General features: G+C 37.2%; 1 protein-coding gene across 1 annotated transcript in view; it reads left to right on the top strand.

Annotated features, from left to right (window-relative positions):
• Positions 1 to 23,214, top strand: part of CFTR (CF transmembrane conductance regulator) — a 218,658-nt gene that overhangs the window by 47,677 nt on the left and 147,767 nt on the right. The window contains exons 3-7 of the mRNA XM_027765925.1: positions 793 to 901; positions 14,868 to 15,083; positions 17,053 to 17,142; positions 18,392 to 18,555; positions 19,607 to 19,732. Coding sequence (XP_027621726.1) covers positions 793 to 901; positions 14,868 to 15,083; positions 17,053 to 17,142; positions 18,392 to 18,555; positions 19,607 to 19,732 — 705 coding nt within the window. The remainder of the gene's footprint in view (positions 1 to 792; positions 902 to 14,867; positions 15,084 to 17,052; positions 17,143 to 18,391; positions 18,556 to 19,606; positions 19,733 to 23,214) is intronic.

Below are 23,214 nucleotides of genomic sequence, written 5' to 3'. Positions count from 1 at the left end.
ACGGGGATATTTTATTCTCTTGTGAAGAGAAAAGGCACTTTTGTTATCATAGAGCAGTGGTAGTAACTTAAATACAATTATCTTATGTTCTTATAGCATTTAAAAGAAAACAAAACGTTTATTAGATTTCAGTCAGTTTTCAGATTACTTAATGTGTGTTCTTGCCAGAAAGTATGAAATTTGATCCTATTTTCATTTTTCAAGAACTTCTACACCAATAAACTAATTTAGTAACTGAAAACGAAGTTTGATGATATTTATTTCATGTCTGTACTATTGAAAAAGTTAGGCCGACATTTTTTCTCATGTTAAATCACAGAAAAATCTACCTGACAGTTTAGCTTGGTTTTGGCTTGACAGTTAAAGCTTACAAAATCTATGACAGTTTTAAACAGATAAAATCAGAAGATGAGAAAAAAAATTTAGATGATTTTATGTGTGTGTGTTTTTTTTTAACCTGTTCTAAGTATAACAACATGTATTCACAAGCTGTACTTTATTTGTTCACTCTTTTCATTATTTTTAAGAAGTTCAGAACTGTTCTTTAACACACAAAATGTGACCTTTTCATGAGATCAATTCCTTGCACAGTGATATATGGTAGGCCACTGAAATCTGCCAAGCGTTTGACTGAGTAGTTGGTGTTGGAGGGCCTCCACAGGTTTTGTCTTTTTAGTTACTTGGGTTAATCTCCTTGGATGTACTTGCATGAATCAAGCTATGTCAAGGAAATAGAACAATTCAAGTATTTGTGCATGAAACTGATTGGTCCCACTTTTTATTCTTTTGCAGAGAATGGGACAGAGAACTGGCTTCAAAGAAAAATCCCAAACTTATTAATGCCCTTCGACGATGCTTTTTCTGGAGATTTACGTTCTATGGAATTTTACTATATTTGGGGGTAAGAATCTCACTTGTAAATTCATTAAAGATAAAATAATTATATTCATTCTTGTGATTATGGAAGAATTAGGAAAATCTGTTGAATAGGTATCAAGGTACAAAGGACTAATCTACTCTAAACATTAAGAAACCACCGGGGACCAGCAGTTAGCATAATGGGTATGTTGCTGGACTCCCATGTAGTCGACCGTCGTTCAAGTCCTGGACCCGGCGGCTTAAACTCATGCCAGGTGCGTGTGTGTGCATGCCCAAGATCCCAAGAGGAGAACGGAGGAGAAGGGATTGTGGTGTGGCCATCCCCCCATGGGGGGCGATTTCTCACTTTCTATCTCCTGTCTCTCTCTGTCTTTCTGGTGAGCGCATGCACCCTATAGCGAAAACCTCCCCCCCAAAAAAAGGAAAAAAAAAAAAAAAAGAAACCACTGAAAACTCTAGTAAAGACAAGGGAAAATTCTTGGCAACTTTGTTGGAACTATGTTGTCCTTGAACACAGGTGGCAACAATCTAAAATGAGTTTAAATGTCTTATTTGAAAAAAAATCTGTATTTTCTGTTACAATGCCAAATCACATTGACCTTCAGGTACATGAGATTACTAGTGCCTTTATTTTAGTATTTGACAGGAAAAAGTCAGGAAACCATGTCAGGAGAAGAATGTCAAATTCAGTCAATTATAGATATGAGAGTTTGTAATATTTTGAAATCATATCTGTGTGGTGAATTGTGTCAAAGAAAAGCAGCAAAATTTAAAATTTGGCAGCAAGGTACTCGTGCAATGTATTCTACATCTTTATCAGTATGAAGAGAGCAGTATGCCTAAAATCCCCAGACTTTGGGGTGTTTAAGTGCAGACTTTGATGTTCCTCAGCTGCTGTCAAATGAGACTCTGATCTGTCATGTTCTGCATCATCAGAGGGTCATTTCTGTTTTGTTTTTTCTTTTTTTGGAGAGGTTTTTGCTATAGGGCGCATGTGCTCGCCAGACAGAGAGACAGAGAGAGACAGAAAGTGAGAAATCACCCCCCAGGGGGGATGGTCACGCTGCAATCCCTTCTCCTCCATTCTCCTCTCGGGATCTTGGGCACGCACGCACACACACCTGGCGTGAGTTTTAAGCCACTGGGTCCAGGACGCGAACCACGGTCGACTACGTGGGAGTCCAGCGACATAGCCATTACGCTAAGTGCTGGTCCCCAGAGGGTCATTTCTGAACCCTTGCTTGTAAACTGGAAACGGAGGTGGCAAGTTGAAACTTACGTACAAGTTGAATCTTGCTTAGTCTTCAAGTTGAGGCTGTGCACAATCTTTGTTAGAGTTGCTGTGTACCATCTGGACTGACTTGTATTCATACTGGTCTCCATACCTCAGGGAGTTAGTAGTGCCCAAGTGTCTCCCAAAGAAATGCCTATGAGTTGCCCTACTTTAAGAATTCCAGTTTGTGCACCTAAGAAAAATACATTTAAAAATGTATCTTGACAAAGATGAATACCATTAGCTCCGGAATGTTTTCTAATGCTCTTGATAGTCTCCTGGAGGAAATTCTTCTGGCTTTTGAAATAATGAATTCAAGTAGATAGGAATTTTCATAAAGTTCACGGAAAATGCATATTCTGAAAAAGCCGTGCATGGATTTCAAAGAAGGTTTTTGCACCAAAATAAACTTGTACTTTAACTTCATTTTCCATGTATCATTTGAAGTTCCTGTGTGTGCATTGTGTGTGTGTGTGTGTATGTGAGTGTGTGTGTATATTTATATAAATATACATGTGTAAATTTGCCGCAGTTTGAGGGCAAAAGATATTTTGTTAGAAAATATAAATAAGGTAGCTGAAGAATCATCTTTTAAGATGTCATTGAGGGGGCCAGCAGTTGGCATGGTGGCTAAAGCATCTTCACATGACTGTCTGTAATTCGAGTCCTGGACCTGGCGACTTAGCTTTCTCACTTTTCTCTCTCTCTCAGTCTCTCTCTGGTGAGCATGTGCCCTGCAGCAAATTAAAAAATAAAAATAATGATAACTAAAATTAAATGAATAATGAATAATTCTTTCAAAAAAAGATGTGTCTTTGAGACGATTATTTTCATTGAGAAAATCCAGAATTTTGATAAACAATCTTATTCGTAACTTTTGGATCTATTTGACTTAATTTTCAGATGTGTTTTGTTGTTGTTTTGAACTAGTTTATAGAAATAAAATTCACTATAGTCTTATGAAAACATAACATTCTTAATAAATAATTGTTGGCTTGAAGTAAATAATATTTGAAATAATTGTTATGTCACAGCTAAGAGCTCACTGAAATTTCCCCTGGTCATGTTCTCCATCATAGTCTGCTTTATTTATTAATTTAAATACTATTGAGTAGATGCTAAAAGAGTCCTTATTGTTAGGCCTCCTATGCTCTGCCCAGGTTGTAATATAATTTATCCTTTTAGCGTATACCAATATTAGAGTTTCACATGAACAAAAGCACCCACCTAAATGTGAAAGTATGACACATCAGTATTTATGGGATTTATTTTTTGGTTTGGTGTACACTAAAAAATAAATATAATAGATAGTTTAATATTTATTGAGTACCTAATCTGTTCCAGTTCATTATTAAGCCCTTTATGCAGATTATTTTAATTTTCCTAGTAACGCCATAGAGAATACCATTACTTCTAATTTATGAATTAGTTGATCAAGCTACAGGGAAATTGGGTAAATTTCCCAGAGTCACATTTGTGTAAATTTGAGTGATATTCACTGTCTTTAGCTCTAAAGCCTATGACCCTTCTACTGGGTTATGATTACTATATAATTATATTTATACTAATTGTATTAGGTGACTCTAGTGACCAAGGCCATGGTGTATTGATTATCCATGGAAGGGGATGAGGAGAGATGCACTTTTGAGCTAATTAGAGCCCTAGGTGATAGGTCTGGAACTAGCAGCAAGTTTAGGGTACAAAGTCTGTTTCTACCACTCCACTGCTACTGATAACCAATAGCATATTAAAGAGGAAAGGATCCTGATGTGAAAAAGCAGCTGAAACGTGCATGGAGAAAATGCATAGAGAGGAAAATTTAGATTGGGAATGGTGTAATATGGTAAAGCTGCAGGTTTTCATCCTTGTCACACAGAAAAGGCCCTGAAGCCTTGAAGTTTTTTCTTTGCCTTTTTAAAAAAAAATTCCAGAGGGTGCATGTGGCTTGCCAGAGAAGAGACAGGGGGCGGGGGGATAAAGTACTCCCCAGTGGGACATGACCATGCTGCATCGTTTCTCCATTTCTTCATCCCATCGGGATTTTTGAGCGCACACACACACACACACACACACACACACACACACAGAGCTATGAACGAGGCCATGGGGCCAGCCTGGCCTTACAGTTTTAAGTAGTGAAAAGTTGAAAACTGTAAATCTCTAAAATTTTAGGTAATTATAGTGGTTATTCGATGACTAGTTTTTCAGGTCATCTCATCTTTTGATTTCATTCTTTTTGTCCCTTATAAGAAAACAAAAATGGAGAGAAAATTTAACCATTATAATAAGACTTCTTTCCTTTTAAACAATTTTTTCCCAGTGCTTTCCTCTTATAGTGTTCTTTCTGAGCATTCTTTCTTTTCATTAGATGAGCAGGGACCTATGGGCCGGGACTCTTGAAATTGCTGTAACATTATTCTTCAAAAGAGATGGATATACTTTTAGAATCTATTCATTCTTAGCCCTCTAAATAATGATAATTGCGAAGTAAAAAAATATTTGGTTTGTTTCAGGACCAACAGAGAAAAATACTATAGAATAGGCTGTTAACTGTGAAAGGTTAAGGAAAAGGAAATGTCATCATGAAGGAGTTTATCTTTCTGCAATACTGATGTAATTTTAAATCATATTAGTTATGGCTTCTCACGATTAACTATGAACTTGTTTTTTTCTTCTTATGACTCAGCAGCCAGATTCAACATGGTCTTTAACATTTAAAACTTCCAGTGAGAGTAGAAGAAACTGGCTGTTGAAAAACTGAATGTGAAAGTCAATTAAGGATAGTCAGCTAGGGATTGCAGTGTGGCCATCCCCCCTGAGGCTCTTAATAAACCCTTATATCCATGCACATTTTGGTCTCAGTGGGATTACTATCACCAGTTTTTTTTTAAAAGAGTGATTTTTACTATAGGGCATGTGTGCTGGCCAGAGAGAGACAGAGACACAGAAAGTGAGGGCAGTGTTTCTCAGTTTTATATTCATGCCATTTACCCCAAGATCTAGTTAAAATGTAGATTCTGATTCAGGAGGTTTGGGGAAGGTGTCTGTGTTTCCTTTCCCTCCCCGTTCTTGCCTATCTTCTTTTCTTCCTTTCTCTCTGTGTGTTTCTCTTTCAAAAATTCGTGACAGAGTGGGTGCACATGCACATGCAAGTGAGACTGAAGGAGAGAAAGAGAAAGCAGGTGAGAGGTGAGTAGTCTTCGTAGGGTCTGGTCATGATGTGAGTCCCTTCTTCCAGTCTGTCAGCCTGTTGGATGTTGGGCTCTCTCTAGCGTGTCCAATGTGTTTCAGTCTGACCTGGCTGGGGATTTGAACCATAGTCATCATGTGGATTCTAGTTTCTCTTGAGCAGAGCCTTATCAATGCACAATGGAATGAGTCTGAGAGTCTGCTTTTCTAATTGCTCCTAAGTGGGGACGTTGTTTACTCTAGGGCTTTACTTTGAGTATTAAGGCCTTAGTGAGTCACTGAAGTAGAGAAAGTCTGGTTAGAAGGAATAATGGGTTTGGAAAGAGACTAATCAGACAAAGAACCTCTGAATAAAAGTCATAGGAATCCCAGGACCAGCAGATGATATAATGGTTATGTATGTCACTGGACTCTCACATGGTTGACCATGATTCGAGTCACAGACCTGGTGGTTTAAAACTCAGGCTGGGTGTGTGTGCATGTGTGCCCAAAATCCCAAGAGGAAAATAGAGGAGGGATTGTAGTGTGGCCATCCCCCCAAACCCCGGGGTGTGTGTGTGTGATTTTTCACTTTCTGTCTCTGTCTCTCTCTGAGAGCCGCCGATTAACTACTAACTACTTTCTATTACTTCCCTGCAGCAAGTCCTTCCAAGACTCCACAGGAGAGGGACAAAAGACAGGGGTATGGAGAGGGTAAAGCAATACAGCTAAGAGAGACTGTTTCTCTTTCAAGACCGTAGGGGGGAAATAGTTCTTCTTTGCTTGTAGAAACATTCTTATACAAGTTGGTTAGGCTCTGAGGAGTACTGCTGAAAAGAAAGATGCTCCAAGAGCATTTTGCATTATGCTGATTATACTGGCTTTTGAAGGCTAACTTAGGGATTCAACCCCATGTTCAGTAGGCCATTGTATCAAAGGTGAAATGCATCTTCTGTTCTTACATGTGAAACTTTGGGATTAAGTTCATTTATAAATCAGGAATTTCTTGTGATCATGTTCTTACAATTTATCCTGGATATGAAGAGCTATAACTTCTCTCATTCCTTTGTTGGAACATGGTGCATCTTTCATTCTTGTAGCTAGCTAGGATATTAGGGTGACTAATGAATGTGATGTGTTGAAATAAAGTAAAATAAATGATGCATTCATGTGTGTATTTCTCCCAGAGGTACAACATTTTTTCTTAACTCTTTTGGGATATGCTTAAGCCCTGATGCCACAGCCTGTTTTTATGTCTTGGGCAAATTAAAGAACTTCTTTGGACCACAGTTTCTGTAACTATACAATGAAAGGGACTACAGTATAGTGTGCCATCTTGACCATCACTCTGTCTTTTCAATATGGTATTACCTTAAATTACAGTGATATCAACTGATAGCATGATTTGCTAGGTTGATGTTGAACTGATCTCAGTACATGAACTGATGAGCAATTGAGAGAGAACCAGTTTGTATTACAACATTTTTATTTTTATTTAAGGTTATGAAAAAGGGGAGGGTAAGCTTTGTATTCAAACTGCCTGCCTTGATTCCCAGTTTTGCTGCTTCCTAGCTGTCTGACTTTGAGCAAGCTAGTCAAGCTTCATCTTGGTTTTTGTATTATAAGGTGGAGGTAATGATAGCATGTGCCACATCCAATTGTGAGAATTAAATGAGGTAAGCATGTAGAATAGGTCCTTGTATACAGCAAGTGCTCCTTAAATGTTAGCTATTACTATATTCTCTGCTTAATTGTATAAATATTTATTTGCATTTACTTACTTCTCTCTATATAGTGTAAACAAGTATTAAAACAACAATTTCATTTTTACAGAGTACAGGAAAATATGTTGCCAATGTTTTAAAATGGTAGCTAGATTCCAGCTTCACTTCAGGAATTAAAATTGATATTTTTATGCATTTTCAACTATAGTATTTTTCTGGACTAAACATGTTATTTCTGCCTTCTCAGTAAATTCAAGAACTTTTTCTTATAAAACATAAAGAATATAGCTCAGATTTCCAGTGAAGATGCTACTAGTAGTAATTAATGAGATCAGTTAACACAAGAAATGTCAAAAGCAAAAACACTTTGAATGATGCATTGAATGTAAAAACATAATTCAAAGGTAAATTTTTTTAGTGTCTTTTCTGGGTATGATGTACATATATTTTTGCAAAAGCTACAGATAATTAGTGCAAAATGCAGAGAATAATTTAAAATAAATTTCTTAAACAATTCTTTTTTTTTTTTGAGAGTTTTTTTTTTGTTATAGGGCCCGTGCTTTCATCAGAGAGAAAGAGAGGGATAGACAGAAAGCGAGAAATCACCCCCTAGGCTGGATGGCTACACCTCAATCCCTTCTTCTCCATTCTCCTCTCGGGACCTTGGGCACGTACGCACATGCGCCTGGCATGAGTTTAAGCCACTGGGTCTGGGTCTTGAACTGCGGTCGACTACATGGGAGTCCAGCAACATAGCCATTACTTTAACCACTGGTCCCAATTTCTTAAACAATTCTTGAATAGACCAAACATAAATAGATTTTTTTTGGTCTATGCTAACTATGGAAAAATGATTTCTTCAGCAATTAATAAGCTAAAAATTACTATCAGTCCATAGTGTTATCAAGCTAAACAAACTTGACACTTACGTTTATACTGTCAAAATAGAATCTTAAGCTTTTGTCTTAGTATATGAAACCAGGTAAATTCTATATTTGTATTTTAGGTAAGATCTGGGTTTATGTGTGTTTACTTTCTTCCACTTTTTAAATACATATATTAAAAAAATTTTATGGGGCCAGCAGTTAGCATAATGGCTATGTCGCTGGACTCCCACATGGTTGACCGCAGTTCGCGTCCGGGACCTGGTGGCTTAAAACTCACGCCGGGTGCGTGTGCATGCGTGCCCAAGATCCCGAGAGGAGAATGGAGGAGAAGGGATTGTGGCGTGACCATCCCCCCTGGGGGGTGATTTCTCATTTTCTGTCTCTCTGTCTCTCTCTGTCTGGCTGGCAAGTGCACGCACCCTATAGCAAAAACCTCTCAAAAAATTATTAGTTATAATTGTTATATGTAAATTTCTATTCAAATGTTTATTACTCTTTAAGGTTTTTTTCTGAATATGAAAATCAGGTAATCACTGCTAAATTTAATGTTTTTCTTTCCAGTTTATTTTCCTCATGGGAATATATACTTAATAAATGGAGCATGATCATTCTTTATATAATGTGTTATGAATCTGCTTCTCTTCATATTGTGAATACCTTTCCATGTCAATAGAAGTGTTTCTACCTAATCATTTTAATGAATCATATGGTTGTATCATAATTTTAAAAATTGTTCCTCATGGGAACCAGCAGTTAGCGTAATGGCTATGTCGCTGGGCTCCCACGTAGTCGACCGCGGTTCGCATCCCGGACCTGGTGACTTAAAACCCACGCCGGGTGCGTGTGCTTGCATGCCCAAGATCCCGAGAGGAGAATGGAGGAGAAGGGATTGTGGTGTGGCCATCCCCTCTGGGGGGTGATTGCTCGCTTTCTGTCTCTATGTCTCTCTCTGTCTGTCTGGCGAGCGCACATGCCCTATAGTAAAAACAAAAACAAAAACAAAAACAAAAACTCTCAAAAAAAAAATTGTTACTCATCATTGAATATTTAGAGTGCCTTCATTTGGAAAGCACTTCAAATTGGAAGATTTTTTAGGACCTCTACCTAAATGCATAAATACAATTAAGTTGCCCTCTAGAAAAGAAAAGGCATACTAATTTACCTTTCTAGTACTAATAAGAAAATTCAGTGCTCACCAACAATATAGTATTATTTTTTAAAATGTTTTTAAATTAGTAACTGAAGAAGAGCATATAATTTTTATTTGTATTATTTTTGGTTTTAGGGAATTTAAACTGTTTTTATATATTAATTATGAATTTTTCTTTGCCTATGTATATTGCCTTTACATGTTCTTTATCTTTTATGTGTCATTTTCTTATTGATAAATGGGAGCCCAACTTGTCATTTGACTTATAATTTTATTTTGCATGAGTTCTTTTTTTTTTTTTTACTTTTTAACAATCAGAAGTTTCAGTTTTTAAAAAAATTGCTGCCAAATCTGTATATCTTTTACTTTTTCTTCTTTGCTTTAACATATTTTTAAAAAGGCCTACTCCATTCAAATATTATACCAGCAAATATCTCTGTTAATTTCATATTTTATATTTAAATATGCATTTTTAATTCATTCTGATGTATATATAAAAGAGAAACCTAATATTCAAAAGATGAGTATCTAGTTTTTCCATCGTTTATTGCTTAATCTACACTTCTTCAGGGAATTATAACCCCATATTTTATTATATACTAAATTATCACAAGTGCTTGCACCTTTTTCTAGACTTTCTAGATAAATGAGTCTATTTTTTTATTATGTGATATATTAGCACAGCTTTATCACGTGATTTAATATTTGTGAATACAAACCCTCTTACACATTATTCCATATTTATTTATTTCTCCCATGAGAGTAAAAGAAAGAGTGCCTCCAACAAAGTTCTCTGCCTTCCCCCCCAGCCTCATCTAGCCCAGATCATGGGCATGCACACATACCTGGCATGCAGAAAGGGGATCCAGCATGCAAACCCAGGTCTCTTCCATGTAGGTCTAGTTGTGTTTCCCCTGAGCCGTAGCATTACATGTTATTCTTATTTCTTATATGTTTTTAATTAGTTTCTCTTCTTTTTCTAAATGAAATTTAGAATAATTTTATCCATTGAGTCAACCTATATTTGTTGAGTGGGATACTCTAGGCAAGATATTGTGTACAGCATTGGGATTGTCACAAAAACTAAGAGAAATAGTCTTAGGCTCTTATGGTGCAAAAGATTTATTTCCAAAAGATCCACTTGGAATTTTGATGAAGACTGAATTAATCGTATAACCTGTAGGATAGTGTAATCCTTTCAATATTATTTTTTTCTTTTTATAGGGACCAGTAGGTGGCTTAATGGTTACGTCGCTGGACTCTCACATAGTCGACTGCGGTTCAAGCCCCAGACCTGGTGGCTTAAACCTCATACTGGGTGCATGTGTATGCATGCCTGAAATTGTGAGAGGAGAAAGGAGGAGAAGGAGAAGGGATTGCAGTGTGGCCATCCCTTTTGGGGAGTGACTTCTCTCTTTCTGTTTCTCTCTCTGGCGAGCACACATGCCCTATAACAAAAATCTCTCTTTCTTTTTAGAAATGTTTGTCTCTTCATTTATGTGCGTGTGTGTGTGTGTGTGTGTATATATATATATTTGTTATTTTGTTATATTGTTACTATAAATGGGATACTTAATGAATTGTTATGTTTGATATGCAAGACTCTTTTCTTCAATGCACAATGCAGTTATTTTTATTAAACCTCTACTCTTAAGCTCTTGATTTACTGGAATTTGCTATGTAGATAATTGTATTCTGTGATGATAATGGTACTTTTTTAAAAAAACTTATTTATTTATTTCATGTGTGAGAGAGGAAAGAGACAGAAACCTCTGGCACAGTTTTGTCATGTCACAACCCTCCCCTTAGTCTTCCAGTGAGTGGGGCTCATGGGTATACCCAAAGGTACTTCTGGGTCTTGAAGTTGACCCAGATATGAACCCTAAGACTTCCCACGTGGCTTCAGCATTGTGTAGTTGCATCTGACTGTCAGAACGTTAGTTCTTAACTAATTATCCTACTTATACCAGAAACAATTATGTTTTGGTTTTGGAACTAAAACTTTTAGTTACATTGGGATTAATTGATTTAATGTAATGGTAAGTCTATGACTAATTTTTTGTTTTCACCTAAACTTCCCTACCTGTTTGAATATTCATCAAAAGTGACTTTACAGACCAGTATTTGGTGGTATGGTTAAGATGCTGGACTCCCACATGGCAGACTATGATTCAAATCTCGGAACTGGTAGCTTGCTTTCTCGTTTTCTCTCTCTCTGCTGAGTGTATATGCCCTATAACAAATTAAAATAATAATAATGGATGAAATTAAATAAATAATTCTAAAAGAAAAGTGACTTTCCTGTCTCCAGAAATACTGCCCCTATGCTAGGTATGCAGATAGAATAGAAAGATTAAAGAATTTAGACTTTGAGCTCTGGTCTGGAAGATCCCATGAGAGACCAGATATATCTCCTAGAAATTATTTTCAGGCTTCCAAATTTACTCTGGGAGGTTGATCTAAATTCACACTCAAGATTTTTCTCACCATAAATACAATCACTTGACCCACTTTCTTTCTTTGTTTCTTTCTTTGTTTCTTTGTTTGTTTGTTTGTTTCTTTTTTTTTTTTTTTTTGAGAGGTTTTTGCTATAGGGCACGTGCGCTCGCCAGAAAGACAGAGAGAGAGAGACAGAGAGATAGAAAGTGAGAAATCACCCCCCAGGAGGATGGCCACGCCACAATCCCTTCTCCTCCATTCTCCTCTTGGGATTCTGGGCACAAATGCCCATGCACCCGGCATGAGTTTAAGCCACTGAGTCTGGGACTCGAACTGTGTTCGACTACATGGGAGTCCAGCGACATAGCCATTATGCTAACTGCTGGTCCCACTTGACTCATTTTCTAACCTGACTCCCTCTAGCCAGGTGGTCTTCTGAAATCACACTGTTCAGACCTGCATCCGTAGTCCCAACAGGGTGCCAGTCAAGACAGTTACCCAAGGAATCATTGACTTCTGCCATCAGACTTTGCAGATTCAGGTCATATAATCAGAGATGTTAGCACTGAAGAGGACCTTCAGGATTAGCTTGCTTCAGTTCTCAGTTTATCAGTGAGGAAAACTGCCCAGAGATGGGTAGTGACGAAGATAATAGAGTGTAGACAACATGCTGTCGTAAGAACTTGGCTTTCATGACTCTGAATTTTGTGTTCATTTCACTGTTACTCTGGTTTAAAAATCAAAATTAAGTTTATCTTCTATTTTCTAAGTGAACCATTAAATGAATTCCATTTTGATTCATGTCTGATAAAAGGTAATGAAATATTAAATAATTTTACATTCCTCCTTATTATATTCAAGCCTCAGTCTGCTTGTACTGTTTCATGTAATGACAAATCAGTAATTTGTGTATGTGTGTGTGTGTGTGTGTGTGTGTGTGTGTCTGAAAATGGTCTGAGTGGCAGAGTACACACAGCTTTAATGAACCAAGATTATAGGACTGCTTCTTCCAGTCATTCCAGGGGTGATTTTTGTAGAGTTGTACTTCATAGATTAAGCTAGGTATCAGTTACCATTGTTTTCTTTTCTAAAAAAAAAAAAAAATCAGGTGATATCTGTTAATGGTTCCATTGTAAATATTAGAGAACATGCTGCTTAGAACAGATTAAGGGAAACTATTGAAAGGGAAGGAGGTTTAGAGGACTGATTTTTGTCCTTGATGGTAACAGCTCTATGTGCTGATGAGATTTATGTTGGTTTTCTGTTTGCAGATGAGTCTATTATTGGAATTTTCTCTACCTTAACTATTTTATTCTATGAACACATGCTCTCCCACAGTAAGATTATCAGTGTCCTTGTGAAATAGCCACTGTCATTCCAAAGATGAGTATGTTGTCCTTTTTTGGTTGAGGCAAGATAACTATCTTTATAATGACAATATGTAAAATAGGCGATCTATTCAGATTAATAAAAATTCTAACTGTTTTGGTACAAACTACAGCCAAAGCAACAATTCAGCAAATAAATCCATTGTGATAGAGATCACAGGTTATAGAAAAATACAACAGAGATCCAACGGCAGGGAAATTAATTCAAATTACTCAACAGGAAAAATTGTATGCCAGTATATACATTGCTAACTCTAAAAGTTTTATGCTACAGCTTAATTGGTAAAATATTTCTCTTTTCTTTCTCAGGATGCTCATTTTAGCTTTCTGCAGACAGGACTTACATCTTAAAAATATTTACATACGTTTTTTGCAATGTGGTATTTCTCATTGATTGTACCTTCTGTGCTTCTCTCCCTCTTTCACATACCATCCCTCTCTTGTTTGTGTGTATGGCTATATATGTAGATAGATGGAGGCGAGAGAGAGGGAGAGAAAAACTATACCTTTAGTTCATGGCCACTATTAACTATTTTTTTTGGAGGGGAGAAGTTTTTGCTATAGAGTGCGTGAGCACACCAGACAGACAGAGAGAGACAGAAAGCAAGAAATCACCCCCCAGGGGGATGGCCATGCCGCAATCCCTTCTCCTCCATTCTCCTCTCAGGATCTTGGGCACGCGCACACACACGCCCATCGTGAGTTTTAAGCCACCGGGTCTGGGTGGCTTTTTTTTGTTTTTATTTTTAAAACTTATTTTTAAAGATTTTTTTTATTTTTAAAACTTATTTATTCATTCATTCATTTTAATTTGACAAGAGAGAAATATATATAGAGAGAAGGAAAGTGTGAAAGCAAGCCACCAGGTCTGGGACTTGAACCGTGGTTGACCATATGGGAGTGTCCAGTGGGTGTCTTAAGCACCACACCACCTGCTGGCCCCACTGTTCACTTTTATAAAAGTTCATTTACTTTATTCATGAAAGAGAGCAACAGAGAGAGTGAGAGAGAGAAAGAGAAGCAACATAAACATGGTCTGATCATGCTATGATCTCCTTCCCTCAGAACTCTTAGGTACTTGCACGCTGGCATATTTTGGGTCAGCTGGGCCAGTACCTGAACCTGCAGTTGGCTGGTATGACTCCCAGCACTACATTTTAGTTAGCTACCAATTACATCACAGAGGCTGGGCCCATTATTCACTTTTTAGTAAATAATACTTTATAGGGGCCAGCAGGTGGTATGGTGGTTAAGGCACTGGACTTCCACATGGCTGACTGCAGTTTGAGTTCTGGACCTGGTGGCTTGGAAATCATGCCAGGAGCATGTGTGTGCATGCTCCAAATCTCAGTACAAGAATGGAGGAGAGAGGATTGCAGCATGATCATCTCCCCTCAGGGATGATTTCTCACCTTTCCTCTCATTGTCTTTCTCTGTCTCTCTCCTGTGAACATAAATGTCCTGTGGCAAAAACCTAAAAATAAATAAATAAATAAATAAATAAATAAACTTTACATAGAAATTTGTCTCCAAATGACTTTTGCTATAACTAAAAGTCAAATCTTATTTCAAAGTATTAAGATATTAAAATAGTGTCAGGAGTTACAAAAATAACATGCCAATTTTAAATCCTTTTTTTAAAAAAATGTTTACTTATTTATTTGTTGGAGGGGAGTGTTCTTGATAGGGTCTTGCCATGCCACAACATCATCTTTCAACCCTAGCCTTCTAGGCAACATTGTAGGCATGCCTATGTGTACCTGTCATGTTCAGGGCAACCCAGGATCTTGACCAGGAGCCTCCTGTGTGCCTCCACTATCACACAGCACTCTGACACCTATGCCACTATGGCTGTGACTTAAGTCCTCCTTTGAAGATGACAATTTTAGTGCCAAAATTGTGAGGGCATTTTATGAGAGGGAAATAAAATCTAATTTCTCTGTTTTTCTCCTGTCACAGGAAGTCACCAAAGCAGTACAACCTCTCTTGCTGGGAAGAATCATAGCTTCCTATGACCCAGAAAACAAGGCAGAACGTTCCATCGCCATTTACTTAGCCATAGGCTTATGCCTTCTCTTCATTGTGAGGATGCTGCTCCTACACCCAGCCATTTTTGGCCTCCATCACATTGGAATGCAGATGAGAATAGCTCTGTTTAGTCTGATTTATAAAAAGGTAATATTTCCTTGCATAATCTCTATGGTACACGCGCTCTGCATGGTGTGTGTTTTGAATACCACCATTTAGGTAGTGAACTGTTATAAGCAAGGAATAAATACTGACATTAATTTCATATGCCTGTGAAATAAATAGCATGAATAATTAATATTTTTAATTTTCCTTGATAATGCAGTTCACTTCAACTGAATTATTAAGCACCTTGTGTAAACTGCCTATATTTTAGGTTTCATTTTTATTTTTTCATTAGTCACGTGAAAAAAGGTATGTTTTCCTTGTTAAAATGATTTGCATGGTGTGCATAAAATTTATTGGCAAAATTTTACCAAATCTTATTTTAAAATGCCATGTGTGTTAAATGTTCAATAATGAGTATAACATATAATTATTAATAATAAACCAAGCAATTAAAATTTCCTCTTTAATCAGATATCACATGTTCTGGACCTCACTATCTTTTTTTTTTTTTTAAGATTTTTTTGCCTTAGGATATGTGTGCTCACTGGTGAGAAAACAGGGAGAGGGAACATGAGAAACCACCCCCAAGGAGGGATGGCCACACTACAATCCCTTCTCCTCCATTCTCCTTGCAGGATTTTGGGCATTTATACACATGTGCCTGGCATGATTTTCAAGATACTGGGTCTGGGACTTGAATCATACTCAGCTTTATGGGAGTCCAGTGCCTTAACTACTATGCCCCCTGCTGGTCCCTCATTGTCTTATTTTGAGTTAGATTTTTGCCATCTTGGAAATTTAAGATTTTGGTAGCATTGAAGCCCTAAGAACTTTGCTTTTCTGTGTGTATTGTCCAGACAAGAATTCATGTTGCTGAAGCATGATTAGGTGAATTCAAATGAATATTTAGCTACATTGCAAGCACGATTTAAGATAATTTCAATGGCATGAGCAGTCACCAACCTGAAACCTATGTATGAATGCTTGGATCCACCATGTTATTATAGAAAAATATTTTAACTGAATCATTTGGGTATCGCGATGCCCTTCTCTGTCCCCCCGCTCCACAACTTAAAAGTCTTATATACTTGGCTTATAAAGGACATGGATCTGAAATTTGCCTCTAGCACATAACCCATAACACTTCTATGATATACGTGCAAGGTCAACTGTGTTGTAAAACTTTGATAACTATACTTTATTGTCCAAAAAGCCTTTTATGGAGGCAGAGGTAAGAAATGGAGTCCATAGTTTAATCACATCACCTCAACTGCAGTCTCATCAGTTCACAAGTATCAGGACAGCATGAATGATAAATCGACAAAAATTGTACTTGGATTTTGAAATTTTACATAAATTTTACATAAATGAAGGAACTATTAGGTGTTATTTAGAACATACAATCTACATCGTTTGCCTGCCAAAAAAGTTGAATTTGGTTTAATAAATATTTGTAAAAAGTGTTTATTATCATAATGATAGCTAAACGGCAAGAAAGTACATGACAAGCCTCAACAGCGTGACTTAGGTTTATTATCTCATTTGATCCTCCTCACAATTCTATGTGCTATTTATTATTATTTCTATTTTATGGATAAGGAGACTAAGACCTAAGTTCTATACTAAGTATAGAACATTCTATAAAGGTAAGTTACAATCTCCAAAGTGGAGAGTTTTCCAACTATTGAGGAATATGAAATAATAGTAGTGAGGAAGTCTGTATTACATGGGAAGAAAGAAACAGGGGTTAAAGTGGAGGTAGGAGCAGGTTAGTTTGTAAATATGTCTATATGAAAATTTAGCACAAATATTGTGATACGTGTGCTTTCAGACCCAGAATGCACTGATAAAAAGTTAGAACTTCTGTCTTTCTCAGTTTTGAGTATATGTGCCTTACCCAGTTTGCTTTACTTCTCTAGCTACATTTATTGCCCTGCATTATATAGCTATTTATAAATATATTTGTCTTTTGTTTGTTGACATTATCTAATTTCCCCCCTTTTTTTAGACTTTAAAGCTGTCAAGCCGTGTTCTGGATAAAATAAGTATTGGACAACTTGTTAGTCTCCTTTCCAACAATCTGAACAAATTTGATGAAGTATGTACCTAATGATTTAATTTTTTTTTTTTTTTTTGAGAAACAAATGTTTTATTATAGGGTGCATGCACTCGCTGGAGAGCCAGAGACAGAGAGACAGAGAGAAAGCAAGCAAGAAGTCATCCCCCAGGAAGGATAGTCACACTGCAATCTTTTCTCCTCCATCTTCCTCTCGAGATCTCGGGTACACACGTGCACATGCCCAGCTTGAGTTTCAAACTGTGGTGTCTAGGACTCAAACCATGGTCAACTACGTGAGAGTCCAGCAACATAACCATTATGCCATCTGCTGGTCCCTTTGATTCAATCTTTAATGTATTACTGTTATGTATCATACAACCCCAATGGTGTTTTTCTGGGTCAGATATTGTAATAAATGGTTAAGCCTTACTCATCCCTATCTTCCTCATATCTAAAAACAGAGACAGCTAAATTATCTAGTGCAGTACCATTCTGGGTTCTGGTGGAACCATCTGACTCAAAGGCACCTCAACTTGCTGTTAGTAAGATTTTTCAAACTGACTCCTTAGCATACTTTGCTTCTTTTTAATATTTTACACTGGTTATTTACTTTGGCTAAGTGTGATACTCTGAGCAGTTCTTGTTTTGTGTTGTTTTATGTGGTTTTTGTGGCAAATAAATTCAAGATCCTTGAGGAGAGGCTTTTTACTTATTATTGCTTTTCCAGCATTTAACATAACTGTCCACATCAGAAGAGTTAGGAATAGTGTATGAATGTGTCTAACACAGTGTCTGAACCACAGCAGGTTCTGAATAAATTACTGTTATATTGGGCATATATTTATTCTGAATATCTCTATAAAATGGCTGAGTTGTGCAGTTCTGTGGATTGAGCCTTGGGAAGGTCTTTTGCTCTCTCATCTTAGGTGCTATGACTCTCGCTTTAACCAAATACAATTAACTTACTTAAAATAAATTCTGGACACTATACTTCAGATATCTAAGACATGATACTAATCTCAATTTCACTGAATAAAACCATACTTAAACATTCAGTGACTTGAAATGTGTTCCTTGAGAAAACCTAGTCTGTGTGTGGACTATTTGAGCACATTCTATGTGTTACATGCAATGTATACATAGATTTTAATGTACTCAGAGTTATAAAATGTTTTATGTTCTCGGTTACCTGTGCCCATTTTCTTCCATATGTGATGTCTGCTGGTTGTTTGATTTTGGGGGTAGAGGATAAGAATGCCACTTGTTTTTGCTTTGCTTTTTTTTCTAGGGACTTGCAGTAGCACATTTCGTGTGGATTGCACCTTTACAAGTGACACTCCTGATGGGTTTGATCTGGGAGCTGTTACAGGCCTCTGCCTTTTGCGGACTTGGATTCCTGATAGTGCTCGCCCTTTTTCAAGCTGGATTAGGGAGAATGATGATGAAGTACAGGTAGCAATCTACTTTCATTGCTTGAAAGAATTTCAAATTAGTTTTTCAAAAAGGCCACTCTAAGTAAAACCAGTACTGCTCTGTGCATTGAACTGAGCTCTGGGTGTCACTAAACATTGATTATTTTGATGCCATAAATGATATTATATTAATGAAACAGTTTTTAACTTCTAATCCTATAGAATTTCTTGGTAAATATGTTTAGATTCATTTCATTTTTATAAATCACAAGATTTAGGTAAACCTGGATAAAACATTTATGTGAGTTGGAGGAAATGCATACATTTAGTGTAGTTTATTGACTTTTCCTACTCTGGTTCATCACACCAGAACCTTAGTTAATTTTTATTGTAGAATGAATGAGTGCTTCTAGGCACGGCTTACAATAGAGAACTTCTTGGATTTATAAGCTATTACAGAAAGCATACACATTTTAGAGTCAGGTAGTTCTTTGCTTGAATTCCAAGTGGCATACTTCTTACTGATGCGACCTTAGTCAAACCGCTTCACCTCACTGTGTCTCTGGTTTTCTCATCTTTAAAACGGAGATAACTAGTCTTGCCCGTAGTACAGTGGTTATGCCCTGTGCATAGGAAACCAGAAACCAGGTCCGTCCCACATGGCTGACTGTGGTTGGAGTCCCCAACCCAGCAGCTTGAAAAACATGCTGAGTATGGGTGTGTATTTATCCCAGATCATGACAGGATGGAGAAATGGACGGAAAAGGATTGCAACAGAATCATGCCCTGTTGTGGGGTACATTGCCTCTCTCTAATGAGTGCACATATCTTTGTCAATTGAAAAAAGAAGTAACCACTTTTCACAGACTACCATGAGGAATAGTGTGTGGACCGCGTCTAATACAGTGTCTGGCACACAGCAAACTTTTACTAAATGCTAACTATTATTTTGTTGCCACCTATTTATATATATAAAAAAATGCCCATCTCTTTTAACAAAATAAAGGTGGCTTTCCATAAAGCTTGATCAGTTCTTAGTGGATAATTTGACTTGTGTTTACTATTAAATAGATTGATTGATTGATTTACAGAGATCAGAGAGCTGGGAAGATCAATGAGAGACTTGTGATCACCTCAGAAATGATTGAAAATATCCAGTCTGTTAAAGCATATTGCTGGGAGGAAGCAATGGAAAAAATGATTGAAAACCTAAGACAGTAAGTTGTTCTCATTTCAATAGACTCACCAATTTTATCTTTAATATTTAGAAAATGACTCAGTCACAGTGACTTTTAGATCATATTTAAAGTTTCCAACAAAGAATCGTATTGAGTTAATGCCATATCCACACATTAGTTGTATAATGCCTTTTATTAAGATAATTAGTTAATTAATTAATTAATTAATTAATCTTTTTCAATGAGAGAGAGAGCATGTGGGAGGGAGAGAGATGTTTTTGACAGTTTCCCCACACCATTATCTTGTGCTCCAGCCTTCCAGTTATCTAGGCTTACAGGTGTGTTTCAGTTGTACGGGACTGGTCCAGGCAGCCCAAGAGGCCCCCATTCTCACACACTGGTGTCCTACTGCCTGCATCATGGCAGTTGGACCCAAAAACTCATTTTCATGTGTTGGAGTTTTATGTAGTTGATCCAGTGTGTATTTTGTACTACAAAGTTATTTAGACCTTATGAAAGAATTTAGCTGTTTAATATACTTATTTGATTAAAATCATGATGATGGCGGAGGATGATTGACATCTTAAAAAGAACTGCCAGGGGAGGGAACCAGCAGTTAGCATAATGGCTATGTCGCTGGACTCCCACGTAGTCGACCGTGGTTCGTGTCCCGGACCCGGTGGCTTAAAAAACTCACACCGGGCGCGTGTGTGTGTGTGTGCCCAAGATCCCGAGAGGAGAATGGAGGAGAAGGGATTGCGGCGTGACCATCCCCTCTGGGGGGGGATTTCTCGCTTTCTGTCTCTATGTCTCTCTCTGTCTGTCTGGCGAGCGCACGTGCCCTACAGTGAAAATCTCTCCCAAAAAAAAACAACAAAAAAAGAGAACTGCCAGTGTGTACAATTGTGAAGCAAATACATGATTCTTTATGATTTCATTTTACTTAATTTTTATGTTATGGGTCATAAAAAATGAAATAAAAAAGAATCCTACTCTGTATTTGTTTAAAATATGTTTGTTCTTCTTTAATTTAGGAATAATGGCATAGGGTAATATCCTTAAGTTGTGTTTCTATTAATCCTACACTTGGAAAGAAGTCAGTTCAAATAATGAAAGCCATCTCCTGAGCTAGAATTCGTACTTGGCACCTGTCTCTTTCTTTCACTTCAGATAACCTTTCACTGATTAGTAAAGATTATACCCAGCAAAAGAAATACAGCACAGACTGAGATATGATTACTAAGATAATTTTAGACAAATAGAACATAGAACATTCCATAGCCATGGGACCATTTTTCTTTAGTCAGATCCACTTTCTCCAAAAAAGATTCTGAGTCCCAGTAGGGGGAGGTATACTGTTAAAGGGACAAATAATTTCAGGATGTGTACACACAGAAGTTTCAAAAGGAAAAATATACTAAAGGAGAAGTACATTTTTGAATGGTGTGGATATAAACTATTGAGAATTCAGGCTGTGGAGCTTAGACAGTGGTAACTGAGCTGCAGGTGTGTGATTGGAACAACAAAAGAAATGCTGAAATGTTAAGTCCTTTGCCATGTAAATATAAAGGGTAAAAGAATATTTATTTCCCAAATATTATTGGTCACCTGTCTTTGTTGTGCCTTTTAAGACAAATCCAGGAAAGGAACTGCATTTTCTTTTCAAAAACATCCTTAAAGATCTTGAGGGAATTGCTCAGGTGGTGGAAGCTTTAACAAGTGTGGCTCTATCACTGGTGTCCCGTCCTTCTCTCTCATGCCTATAAACATGTGTGCGCCTAGCAAGGGTGATGCGAAGGTTATGAGAAGAACCAGTTTTTTCAGGCCTCAGGATAAAACTCAGGGCCAGGTTATTCTAGGTGCCGACTTTTCTTGACTTTGATTTTTTTCTTTCCTCTTCCTCAAAAAGATGAAATCCATCCTTCTTACCCTGTATTTCTATTTGACAAATTCTAATAGTAAACGTTTAATTGTAATTTGTATAATCCAACTCCTTAGACTGGCATGAAATTGTTACCTGAGAAGGCTGGTAAGTTCTGATGTAAATATGGAAGGCAAGCATTGCTTCTACTGAACAGAGCAAATATAATATTCTGGAAGAGATTGGCAGGATGTTCTTCAAAGGAGTGATTACTTCGGCCTGAGCCACTATTGAACTGGGCAAAGCTCCCTGCAACTACTCTTTTATTGCTTTTTAGTAATAAAGTCACTTTCAGCTTTTTTATAGAAAACCGATAAAGTATTGTTATGACTCAAAGTGTAAGTGATTTTATTATGGAGTATACTGCTTTCTAGATGATTCTTATAAATGTTCTTAGATCCATTATTTTTGTAGTAACTCTTCCTATTTTTCTCAACTGTTTTAAATATATACATATATTTAAATGTGTATTTTTTATTTTAATTTCTTTTATACATTCACATACATCACTTCATTTGTAAGTGAATGTTCCAACATGAATACATTTCTCACCAATCCAGTTGGGGATACTATGCACGTTATTGTCAACAGATAATAACCCATTTCTTTGTCCCATAAATGTCTTCTCTCTCTATTTTTTTTTCCTTAATGTCTTTCCTTAGACTCTCCTCTTTCTCTGACAAATTTGTTAACATTGTTGTTAACATTATGCTAACATAGCCAGCAGTTAGCGTAATGGCTATGTCGCTGGACTCCCATATAGTCGACCGTGGTTCGAGTCCCAGACCCGGTGGCTTAAACTCACGCTGGGTGTGTGTGCGTGTGTGCCCAAGATCCTGAGAGGAGAATGGAGGAGAAGAGATTGCAGTATGACCCCTGGGGGGTGATTTCTTGCTTTCTGTCTCTCTGTCTCTCTCTATCTCTCTGGTGAGTGCATGCACCCTATAGCAAAAACCTCTCAAAAAAAAATTGTTAACGTTGTGAAAGTTAGTGTTTCCTAACATTCTGTTAATACCAAACCAGTCAGTATTTTTTTGTTGCTGTTGCTGAATATAAAGGACACACACCCATTGTAGATCTGTCCTTTAATCTTGCTTATAACTCCACAAGGAAGGTGTGTTTCCCTTCTGTTAAACCAGAGGGAAAAGTTACTTGCTTATGATGGCATAGTCTACTATAATGGCAGAGCCAGAATTCATACTCAGGTGAGATTCCAAAATCATAATCTCTCTGTAATGGCAAACTACCGAAATAGGTAAACATTGGAGCTTATTAAACAGCGAATCACAACCTTAGCTGGACACACTGAACTCCATTGTTTTCATCACTGTGCTTAGGACTACATACATTTTTCTCCCTTTCTTTCTAGCTCTGTTTCTTTCTGGCGAGCACGCATGCCCTCCAGGACAAATAAATGAATGAATAAATTAATAGTAAATAAATGAACATAAATGAGCGTTTTGAATTTTACCACTTCAGAATGAGAATTGCTTTTTGGAATTATACAAGCATGTGGGATTACTGCCCCCACGCCAGGTGCTTGCTTGCACCATGCCATGGCTCAGCTACTGCTCCCTCCCAACAGAGACCTCCCTTTGTC

Source organism: Tupaia chinensis, unplaced genomic scaffold (genome assembly GCF_000334495.1).
Source record: "Tupaia chinensis unplaced genomic scaffold, TupChi_1.0 Scaffold139935_1, whole genome shotgun sequence".
Taxonomy (NCBI): domain Eukaryota; kingdom Metazoa; phylum Chordata; class Mammalia; order Scandentia; family Tupaiidae; genus Tupaia; species Tupaia belangeri.
The sequence above is the reverse complement of the archived record's forward strand: the minus strand, read 5'-3'. Positions and strand labels throughout refer to the sequence as shown.